The 11,495-nt window shown below is 61.2% G+C and overlaps 1 protein-coding gene across 4 annotated transcripts in view; it reads left to right on the top strand.

The window, feature by feature from the left end:
- Positions 1-998: 998 nt before the first annotated feature.
- CSNK1D (casein kinase 1 delta) overlaps positions 999-11,495 on the top strand; it is a 31,214-nt gene continuing 20,717 nt past the window's right edge. For 3 of the 4 annotated variants that reach the window (XM_032322159.1, XM_032322160.1, XM_032322161.1), the window contains exons 1-2: positions 999-1,416; positions 7,846-7,956. In XM_032322159.1, the coding sequence (XP_032178050.1) occupies positions 1,341-1,416; positions 7,846-7,956 (187 nt within the window). In that variant the 5' untranslated portion in view covers positions 999-1,340. Of the gene's footprint in view, positions 1,417-7,845; positions 7,957-8,346; positions 8,637-11,495 lie in introns of those variants that run through there. The other variant, XM_032322162.1, reaches the window with a different exon arrangement.

Genomic DNA, 11,495 nt, shown 5'->3' with positions numbered 1-11,495 from the left:
CGTATCGGGCTCCCTGCTCAGCATGGAGCCTGCTTCTCCCTCTGACCTCTCTCCTCCCATGCTCGCTCTCTCTCTCAAATAAATCAATAAAATCTTTAAAATTTTTTTTTAAATATTAAAAACAAAACAAAACATGATGCTTGACGGTTCTCCCTTTCCACATGGGGTGGGCATAGGCCTCGAGAAGCAATGCCATGATGGTCAGTCCTTCTTGCTTTGGACGCATCTCTGGAGGACTCCCTTCCCAGGGGTCAGAATCAGGACTCTGGGTCTTTGAAGCTTGTGGTCATTCTCAACTTTAGCACTCTTGTCTTCTTTCCCAAGGAAGAACACTCAGGCCCAATACAAACGAGACGAAAAGGTTGCTTTGGTTTCCAGGAAGATGGGACTGAGACCCTGGTGGCTTCACCTTCTTTCGGGTCCGACAGCAGGCTCCAGGTTTGAGCGCGGAGGACCAGACGACCAGACAGATGTTGGACGTGGGAGGACAGCAGCCTGCCACGCAGCAGGGAAGGTGACACAGGACTGGAGGGGAGCTGCTCGGTAGACCGCGGGCAGCCCAAGAGGCCCCGCATACCTGTGTCCCTTTGTCCCAGCTTGTGTCCTGTGGGTGCCAGGACCTGGACGGACAGACAAGCTCGGCTCCCTCTTTCCCTCCTGCAAAAATCACTGCCTGGCGGCCCGTCTCGAGTCAGTCGCGGGGAGCCGCCGGGTTCCCGGACACCGGCCAGGACAAACGAAGCCCCCGCGCCAGCACGTGGAGCCTGCATGTGGGAGCGGGCAGGGCGGGGGGTCTCCCGGGCCGGGGTGCAGCGGCGAGGCAAAGACAGAAAGGGGGATGGCCTGGGAGTCCCGGGGTCCGGAGGACGCGGGTGCGCACTGGCCCCTCCCCTCCCCGCCCCGCCCAGACCCCGCCCAGACCCCGCCCAGACCCCACCCCTCCGCCCGAAGCCATGGCCCCGCCCCTCGGGCAGCGTGGCCCCGCCCCGCCGGGTTGCTAGGGGAAGTGACGTCACAGCGCGATGGCGGCGGCTCCTTCAGGCAGCTGAAGGGGGATTTAGGCCCGGAAGATCCGAGTCCATCCGCGGCGGGGAGAGGGCGAGCGGGGTCGGTGGGGGCCGGAGCAGGGGCGGCGGCGCTCGGACTGTCCCATCCGCCCCGTATTGAGGCGCTGGGAGCAGCGGGGCGGCCGGAAAGCGATGGTGAAAGCGGGGCCGTGAGGGGGGCGGAGCCGGCAGCCCGACCCGCCGTAGCGGCAGCAGCGGCGCCGCCTCCCCGAGCTCAGACCCAGGAAGCGGCCGGGAGGGCAGGAGCGAGCCGGACCCGCCGCCGCCGCCGCCATGGAGCTCAGAGTCGGGAACAGGTACCGGCTGGGCCGGAAGATCGGCAGCGGCTCCTTCGGAGACATCTATCTCGGTGAGGCGCCCCTCCCCCCGGGCCGGGGCCGCCCCCCGGAGGGCGTCCGCCCAGCCCCCGCCCCCTGGGCCCCGGGCCGGGGACCCCGCGCCGAGGACCCCGCGCCGAGGACCCCGCGCCGAGGACCCGGGGACAGACCCCCTCGGCGCTCGTCCAGCCGCCGCCCCGGACCCCCTCCCCGGCCTGCGGCTGGACCGGGCCCGCCCCCCCCGCCCCGCCCGATCCGGGCTCCCGCAGCCCCCGGGTGTGGGGAGGCCGAACTCTTCGGCCCTTCGGTGGGGCCCGGCCCGCGCCCCCGGGGACAGCTGCCCAGACGCGCGCCCGGGGCCGCCGGGGAGTGGCCCTGAGCCTCGGCCCGCGCCCCCGGCTGCCCGCCGGGGCCCGCCCGGTGTCCGCGCCGGGGCGTCCCCGCAGGCAGACAAAGGCCACCGGGCGGGCGTGCGGCCCCTGCGTCCTGTGCACGTGGGGGTGGGCGCGGGCACAGGCCAGGGCGCTCCCCCGGGTCTGGGCCCCGGGCCGCTGGAGCGCAGGACCGAGCGCGGGGTCGGCGGGGCGGGGCGGGTCCCCCGGCGGGGCGGGGCGGGCCGTCCCGTCCCGGAGTGCGTGTTGCGCACGGGGCCGGAGCCGGGTGGGGTTTGAGGGAGTCTTGCGGAGTCGCGTGGCCCTGCTGGCGAAGTTGGACGCGGGGGCAGGAGCAGGGCGCTGGGCCGGCGACGCTGTCCCCTGCGCCGGGGCGCTCGGGAGGGTCGGAGGCTCCGGGTCGCCGCGGTCGGCGCGCGTCCGAGGCCGGGGGCGGAGGCGCGCCCAGCGGCGGGGCGGAGGCGCGGGTAGAGCCGCGGGGCCGCCTGCTGCGGGGCCGCGAACCTGGCGGGGCCCGCCCCAGCCTGCCCTGCTGCCCCCGGAGGCGCGCGTCCGTGGAGTCCGTCGCGGTTTCGGCGCCTTCCTTCCCACGCGGCGAGCCGGCGGGGTCGCGCTGCCCCGGGCTCGGACCCAGCTCGCTGCGGAGCCGTTTCTCTCCGGTCGTCCCGGCTGCGTCCCCGCGGCACCGGCTTCGGAGAGGCCGGCGGGATGGCCACGGTTTGCATTATTTATAGAGCAGCGGATTGGGGCTGAAGTTTTTTGGTTTTTTAAGTGTGTTTGACAGAGACCCAGCGAGAGAGGGCGCAGCAGGCTCCCGCCGAGCAGGGCGCCGGGCGCGGGGCTGGACCCCAGCACCTGGGATCCTGACCTGAGCCGGAGGCAGAGGCTTCACGGCGGAGCCCCCCGGGTGCCCCTCGGCTGGAGTTTTAACCGAGGGGGCAGGAGCCGCTCTGAGAGTGCGTCCACCGGACACCCGTACTCGGGAGTCGGAAGCGGCTGAGCTCAGGCTGTCTGTGCTCTGGTGCCTGCCCGCTCTGTGCCTTCCGACGCCGGGCGACCGCCGGCAGCACCTCGCCGGCCGCACCTCGCAGCTCTCCATCCGCGATCGGCTGAGCTGCCCCAGAGGGGTCTGTCCTGTCCCCAGGACCCATGGGCTGGGCCTCTCGTGCCCTGGCTCCCAGCAGCCCCGCGGCCCATCCCTCGAGGCGCACCCAAGACACGCTGACGTTTCCTGGCGGCGGCTCTTGGCCCACACGGTGGTCCGTTCAGGCTGAGCGCTGCCCCACGGGGGAAAGGCGAGCTTGTTCCGTGAAGGAGATGTGGCCGGAAAGCTCCCCAGCTCCTGTGGTTAAGGTCCGAGATGGCTGCGGACACCATGGGAGGGGGGGGTCCGCACCAGGTTTTCCTGTGTCGCTAAGGGCGTAAGTTAAGGAATTGGGTCCTCGTGTGTCCCATACTCTGGTGCCAGCACGACTTAAGTCGCTTCCCCTGTCATTGCACGACTGACCAGAGCCAGCTCGACTCCTGGACGGGTTCACCACATTGTGGTCCTGGCGTGTGGGGTCTTGGATTTCCGCCTGGGACTTCCTGTGTCTTCACAGCTTGGAAACTGCGAGGAGGCCCGTCTTTCAACCTGCTGAGGGCCGTGTGGACCGAGAGGGCCAGGGCTGCCCTGCCTTCCCAGCGGCCTGCGGCCCCGACACGGTCAGGCAGCCCTGTGCCCTGCCAGTCGTTCTAGCCCTTCCCACAGCTGCCCTTTTAAAGGGGACAGTACGTTGGGACTCTTTCTCCAATGCCTGGACTTCAGAAAGTTCATGTTCTGGACTTGGGCCACTGTGGACCCCAGAATGTGTGGTCCTGACCCTCAGTCCACCTCCAAGCCTACCAGATCCCAGAGGCTCTCGGGAAGGACGGGCTGGGAAGGCTTGGGAGCCCGTGTGTCCCGTACAGCACACACCTAGGCGGAACGTTGCCTGGATCGGTGTGGCCAGTGGGCGGAAGGCAAAGCTTTCCCAGCCCTGCGCCTCCCTCCGCGTTAGCTTGCGTGCGCTTCGGTCCCTCGCTGCCGGAGGCGATGTTTCGTGAGGCGCTGGACGCCAGGAGCCCTTTCCCTTGGGGTCCGTGTACCTCTTGTGCGCCTCCATGTTCTCCACGTGGACCGCGTGCTCTGAGCGGTAGAGCGGACGGAGGGAGTGTGCAGGGGCCGTGCTGCAGGAGGCACCGCCGGCGCGCCGTGTCCGCGAGCCCGCGGCTCTGTCTGTCCTGTCCACGTCTGTCTGCTGGAGGCTGGCAGAAGGGTCCTCGGGGCCCTCCCGTCCCTGCCTCTGTCACTCGTGATGGGCGGAATGGCGGTTTCTTCCTGCCCGTGCCCTGTCAGACCCCGTCACTCCATTGACCAGGGGACGGCCCGCGTGTTCCCTGGGTGGACCGCGCGGTCTGACGTCCTAGCGCACGTAAACACCTTTAGAGACCTTCAGCTTGGTAACCTCTTTGTACTCGGTTTTCATGTTTTTCCTCTCGCGGACTTCCCCTCCGGAGCAGCGCGCAAGGAGTCCGGCACGCAGTAGGGGATCCGAGGTGGCGGCTGCCGGGCCGCGGGGAGAGACCAGCTGCCTGAACTGGCTGACGCTTTCCTAGGGTGGTGGCTTAAGCTCGGAGAGGCTCTGATGAGAGGCCGTGCGCCTGCATCCGTTGCCTTGTCAGCGTGGCCCTGGGAGAGTGACCTTTGTCTGGCGACCCAGAGGCCCCTCCCTCTGGCTTCGCTAAGACCGTCCTCCGCGGGTGCCGGTGGAAGGACAGCTCCTCCCGGGACGGAGTCAGGCCTGGGGTTGGGTGCGCGTAGTTCACCGTCTGACTTGGCTCACCTGGAGAGACGTGATTCTGTTTAGGACGACCACTAACCCGCGCCTACGTAGAGACTAGTACCTTCGCCTGGAGAGAGGAACTCGTACCCGACGGGGTGGGCTTCCTTGCGGAGCTACCTCGGAGTTGAGGTTGTTCGGGACATAAAAGTGGTTGCTGTAAACAGACACTGTGGATTGACTTCTGACTCGGAAACCGAGGGCCCGGTGCGGTCTTTCCGATTCTTGTTCTCCGTCTACAAGTGCTCGTAAGAGTCCGTTACGCTGAAGAACCAGGTTTTGTAATTTCCCGTTCTTCCCGGACCGTTATTTTTGTAGAAGATGAACTGAACTGGCTGCGGTGTCACTGCTGTCAGAGCCCCTCGCTGCTCTCTCGCTGCCCGGCATCGGTCCCCGCTGTGGGCCGGGGGTGGTTCGAGCTCCAGACTGGGGGCAGCACTGCTGGTGACGTGTGAGGCGTGAGGCCAGCCCCAGGAAGCAGGGCAGGGCTGCAGGGCCGTACGGACGCGTGGGCCTCGGTTTTGCCTGTGATGATTGCTTCTCAAGGAGTGCCCAGGAATTAAAGCTGGGCTTCTTGGTCCGTCTGCCCACTGGGCAGACATCCTCCAAAGAAACAGCCCGGAGTGTCTGCTGTGCTCACCTTTTATCTGCAGAGCCCAAGCCGGCTCTCTTTGGATCATGTGACCTGGCAACTCTGACAGTTACGATCCTAGGGGGAGGCTGGCCCTGTTTCCAGGTGCGATCTGGGGGAGGCCGGCCCTGTTGCTGCTGTGATCTGGGGGAGGCCGGCTGTATTGCATTTGCAGTCGTGCAGGGAGCCTGGCACCGTGATAGGAGAATGGACTTCAGATTGTTCTCCACAGTTGCCCATGGTCATTTGTTTCCAAGACCGTCAGGTCGGTATTGCTGGATTGATGGCAAGATGTTTGTGTTATCAGGCACAATGGGGTAGAGCTAGAATGTTCTCTGCCTTTTTGAAGGCATTGGTCTGGTAGGTAGTTTGTGTGGGTCCAGGCTGTCCTGTCATCGAAGACCTGCTTTGTGGCAGGGGTGACAGTGCTGACGTAGTTGGCAGAGCAAGACTGCTCTCGCTGAAGGCCCCGCTGCTTCTGCTTTGGGGAACAGAGTTGCTGATGTAACCAGAAAGCTGAGTCATCCGTTTCTCTGTGTCTCCTGGGCTGGCGGGTTCAGCTCGGAGTCCAGGTCCTCCCAGGAACTCCCAGTGCATTCTGCATTTGCACAGTACATTGATGATGAAGTCATTTCTCTCGTAATTGGATAGATCATCGCAAGTGCGGGCAGGAAGAACACAGTATATTACCTGCCTTCTTTCTGAGTGCCCACAGGAGTCTGTGTGGAACGGTCAACGCAGTTCTTAAATCTAGGGTGGTCACTTGCCGCCCTCAGATGGCGGTCCTCCCCACGGTTCTGGAGTCAGGCCCAGCAGAAGCCCTGCACTTCTCGCGGCCGTCTGAGCGGTCCGGAGGAGACTTTGGGGGTTCTTGGGCGTTGAGTGGCCACAGGAACAGCCACGCTCCTGCAGGCTGACCGTGGCTTTAGTGCTGGCCGGTCGTACTCGTCCTTTGCCTGGGAATCTCCGAGTGCTGTGTACCTGTGAGCCCACGTCTCTGTGCCCGTCTCATGAAATGGGCTGAGCTTCTCCCCCTGAACCTGTGGACAGAGAAACCGGGCAGCTGAGGTGGCTTTCTCCAACACTAGGATCTCATTGAGTAGGAAACGTCCTGGGTCTGTTGAGCTGCTGGAACCAGTACAGATAAACGTACTGCTGGGAAGGATGAAAGTGGTTTATCCATCAGACCCCCTTATCCACCGGGGACACATTCCATGACCCCCAGGGGATGCCTGAAACCGCAGACGGGACCGACGCTATGCGTCCACCTCTGTTCCCAGACGTACTGACCCATGGTCATGTTCCTGAATGATGTGCAATGAGGGGTTCCCAGCAGCCGCTAATGATAAAACAGCAGTTGCAGCGTGCACTGTACCGGAAGGTCTGTGACCGGGTCTCTCAGAGTAACCTTACTGCGCTTTACTCCCCTTTGTGGTGGCGCCCTGAGATGGTGACGCGCAGACCTGACAAGAGCGGGGAGGGGAGGGGTGCGGGCCTGCGAGCTGGGGCGAGGCTGCTGCGGAGCTGACGGTGGGGCCGGAGCACGACCATCTGTTCACAGACCACGGCTGGCTGCAGATAAGGGGGACAGCAGTACTGGAAGGAACTTAGGGGAAGCTCGGTATGTACTATGCAGGACGCTGCCCTGTTGTCTCCAGCTGCAGCTTCTTGAGGAGGGGTTCACAGGCACAGCTTCGGGGCACACGAGAGGTCAGGAGCATTTGTATGTGAAGTCTGGGGCAGGGTGTTGTCACATCAGCAATTCCTTAATTGGAGTAAAACAGAGATAGGACATTTTTAGATGGTAACTCTGACTTTGCCTTCAGACCCATGGGCTGGTTATTGGGAGGTATTAGCAGATATTTTTCCAGTTTTAGTATAAAACTAGCAAAAGGTATATGATAGGCCTGTGTCGACGGATCTCATTTGGGCTCTGAGAAAGGATCTATCCTTCTGGTCCAGTGTCAGTAATAAACGCACAGCGACGTCCTGTTCTTCGGGAAGGGAGAGGTTTGCGGGAGTCTCCTTATGGGAACCAGTTCTACTCGAGAAGCACCCTGACTGTTCCAGGATGCGTGTGGCTCAGCACCCGGGGCAGGTGGACTGAAGCCAGGTGGGTGTTTCATAAAAAGAAAGGCCCAAACCCACCCACACAGGCCTGTCCAGGCAGCATGGAGAAACGGGGAACATACAGTCACCCTGGAACTCCCCCACTGCTTGGCCCTGGGTGGGTGAACACGGGGCCTGGCCGGTAGGTGGACTGGAAGGATCAGGGCAGAAAAGAGGGGAATCCTTTCCGAGAGGAGGACACTGTCCTGTCTCCGCGTCCCCAGTCACGTGGCCGGAGTGGGGACCTGTGGAAGTGGGTGAGGGAGTACGGAGTAAGACTTTCCTCTACATCTCGAAGGCTTCCAGCTTAGAGAGTCAAAGTAGTAGTGATTCTGCACGGGGTTTGTCAACCACCGACAGCGTCGCACAGTGGGGAGCAGAGTGTGCCGGGTGCGTAGTGGGTTGTGGCGTCGCATTAGGTGGTCACCACCAGGTTATTAACGTGTGCTCTTTTCTTTCTTTGCCAAGGTACGGACATTGCTGCCGGAGAAGAAGTTGCCATCAAGCTTGAATGCGTCAAAACCAAACACCCTCAGCTCCACATCGAGAGCAAAATCTACAAAATGATGCAGGGAGGAGGTACGCCCTTTACCTGTTGGCAAGACAACCCGGGTTGTATTTGATGAGGGAGAATGCGTCATGAGTCGCGGCCTCTGGGTTATCTGGGAAAGCGGGGAGGACATCCCTGCTCTTGACTCAGTCACGCGGCTTCCTTCAGATCCGGAGGCCTCCCGAGGGCCTCGTTCCACAGAAAACACGATTTTCTGCTTTTCCCTGGCCTCACATTAGCTAGTCGTGTTTTTAAACTCAGGGTTCATGTGAATTTTGACTTTTAGGCGCGCTCCTGACTGCCGGGTGTGCCCCGTCAGTCACATGCTTTGCTCGCAGCGTTCTGGGAAACCTCTCAGACCTACAGGGGTTCTGATGTTTGGGAGCACTCATCCTGACTCAGAGTCTAACTTTTATTAGAGTTCCCTGGACTTCCAAGTAGTCTGGCTAATGGAGCAAGTGGGGATTTTGCTGGGGGTCTCAGAGTCCCAAGACACTGCAGCGTTAGGAAGGACATGTCCATGCTTCACCCCAAGGAGCCGCCCTTGGGATCAAGGCTCCGTGCCGGAAGAACGGCTGCCCTCCTCCTGTTCGGAGACCCTTCGTGGTAGAAGCGGCAGAAGCCTCTGTGGTGCTTCCGTAGTTTGGGGTGCTCTCGGCGCTTTGCCAAGTGAAAATTTGTCTTCAGAGTCTGAATTCGCTTTTTTCAGGTGAGAAGGAAGCATTGGTGATTCCCCTCTGCCATCTTTCCCCCACAAAAATGGTTTAATCTGTGCTGCTGCGAGCAACCAACATTACTTGCTTCACGCAGCGACAAATGTCCTTTAGTAACAGATACAAAGCAGAGCAACACGGACAGTCCTGCAGGACCCATCACAGAGGGCATCTGGGGCGTCCTGTCCCAGCTTTCTTGGGACCAGGGGCGGCTTTGGGCTCTGGACTGGCACCCAGGGCTGAAAACACCTGTGGGCCCCAGGGCGTGGTCCACAGAGGACTTGGCCAGTGCGTCTGCCCTCTGGGGACACTCAGCAGAGGGCTTCTCAGGCATCAGGAACAGTCTGCCCAGCTTGTCAGGTGGTGACTCTGGGTGTGGCCTTCATGGTTGGACAGGGCCTGATGGCCGGGGGTTGAGGAAAGCGTCCACCTTGAAAGCCTGTTGAGTGTTAACAGGCCGCGTTTCTGTTGAAAATCTGTAAGCCAGAGGGCCAGAGAGTGGAAGGAAAGAAAACTGTCCCCGATGCCCCAAATAGGAATTGAAGTGGCTGACACTGAGCAGAGAAGAACTTCCTCCCTTTGGGGCGGGTCTTCGCCGTCCCGGACCACAGCTGGGTGCCGCGGGGCCGAGGGCGCAGGCGGCGGCATCGTGTCTCACTTTAAATCCTTGCTGTGAGCTTTGTGTCCCTCCTCTAGGGTCCTCGAAACCTAGGCTCTTCTCCTGCCCGGCCATCCCCCACGTGCAGGTTGAGTTCTGCCTCTGTTTCAGACATGCACTTGGTGGATATTATCAAGGTGCTTTAAAAGAAAAAAAGAAGTAAAGATCTCAATTTTTGAAAGAGATGATGTCCATAAACGCAGCGTCCAAGATTCTGGTAGTGTTGCGTGAGCTCCTGACCACCGTGAAGCTGGGGCTGCGGACGGTGCAGGGTCCACGTGCTGTCCGTCCCCCTCTCCATCACACACAGACCGCTTGGTCGTGGGAAAGGGACGGCCAGGGCCTCTGATTGTGGCTCCTCAATGCTTTTAATGCTACGTTCTGGGCTTCCTTACACGTGGTACCCTAGGAGGAAGCTGAGAGGCTGCCGCACGCTCTCTAGCTTGCCACGCAGGGCCTTCTAGACAATGGTGGTGTTGCTGAGCGTGGCCGGAGAGAGCAGCGCTCAGGCCGGCCGGCCACTGCGGGAGGAGTCAGCCTCGCCTACAGACCCTGGCACGGCTGCTGCCTCTACAGTCCTCCGCAGTGGGTGTCCACCAGCCTCGTGTCCTGAGTGAGAACACGCACAGACTGATGCAGAACTTGCCAGAGGACAGAGATGTGAACCTGAGCATCGTGGCACCCAGGCCACCGTTGCACAGCAGCTCTGCTCATGGGGAGGCGTGCCACTGCCCTCCGGCAGTCAGGAGCGCACCCAGATGCTTCCACCTGCCGCGAGTGTGTCGGCAGGACGGAACACGTGGAGTAGAAGGGATGGGTCTTGCTTAGTTGCGCTGGGGAGTGACTTGGGTAGACATCAGGTACTTCTCAAAATGCGGTGGACTGCCAGACATGAACTGCTCTCTCCCATCCTCGTGTCCCCACAGTGGCTTTGACCAGCCCTTTTTTGGTGACCCCTCAGTAAAGAACATGAGCTTCTGGTCAAGGCTCAGGACAGGTGTGGCGTGTGCGAGGGGTGAGTGGGCCGCGTGTAAGGAGTCCGGGCTGGCAGTGAGGGTGGGCCGGCACCTGTCAGTGCAGTAGAAGCTGGCGGCGACCCCACGTTCACGTTGCTCGTCCTATGTCCTGGTCAGTTCCCGTGCTGTATTTTGGACAGTCACTATCTTTTTTTAAGAAACATTTCATGGTAGCCAAGAACGTATGTGATCTGTGGGGACCCATACTAAATTGAATGCCTGCTGCTCCCGTCTGCTTGAGAGGCAGTAGGGGACCCCCCCCAAGTGCCCTCATGTCAGTCCCAGTGCGCTCTGGGAGAGAAGCCACGGTCCAGAGTTTGCCCCGACATCCCTGTCTAGTTTGTTCTAAGTTGTTTCTCTGTCACCCATAAGAGATTTGTTTTTAAAAATCATTGGCTTTGTCAGAAGATGCGGCGGTTTACGGTTTCAGGTTTGAATTGCCAAAAACTGAAAATCTGTATTTGCGTGAATGTTGAATATTGAAACTTCTCGTAAGTAAAAATGAAAAGCACTTTTGCCTGGTTTCTCACTAGTTTTTCAGTCCCACGCGTAGGTTTTGGCGTCGCCGCACTCCATCAGGCGTTGGGAGCGACACATAGTTCCGTCCGCATGGCACATGGGTGGGGGCAGCGCGCGGGTCGGCGTTGTCTCGCCTCGTCGGCCTTGCTTGCCCCCTGCACGGGCCCCGCGGTGGCGTGCACTCTCCGATTTCTGATCTTGCCGTCCCCAGAGGAACAGTCTGGACAGACGGCGGGAACATGCCTGTGGGTAGCCTAGCCGATTGCTTGCTGGGGCCTCACCCCTCGATTCTCCGGACAGTCCACTCGGGACAAAACACAGAGAGCTTAGCGTCTTCTGGCCGGAGAACTCTCACCGCAGGGCTCTCTGCTTTGACCGCATTTTGTCTGCTCCCTGGTGCTGGGGTGGTAAAGCATGCTGGTGTCGACCACTAGAGAAAGTAGGGGTCACCATCGGAGCACCCATCAGTGTCAGCAGACATCGTGAGTCCTTGATGCACATCTGGCTGACGTACGCCACCCCGCATCCGCATCCGTGCGTATGGTCTCCACGTAGCACACGGCTCTCCTCGACCCTGCGCGCTCCCAGGCGCCCCTGCGCCAACGCGGCTGCGTTGAGTAACCTCACGTCTCCATGAGCAGTACTTCTCTCCTGCTCTGGCA

Source organism: Mustela erminea, chromosome 18 (assembly GCF_009829155.1).
Source record: "Mustela erminea isolate mMusErm1 chromosome 18, mMusErm1.Pri, whole genome shotgun sequence".
NCBI lineage: Eukaryota > Metazoa > Chordata > Mammalia > Carnivora > Mustelidae > Mustela > Mustela erminea.
This window is presented reverse-complemented; position numbering and strand designations above follow the sequence as displayed.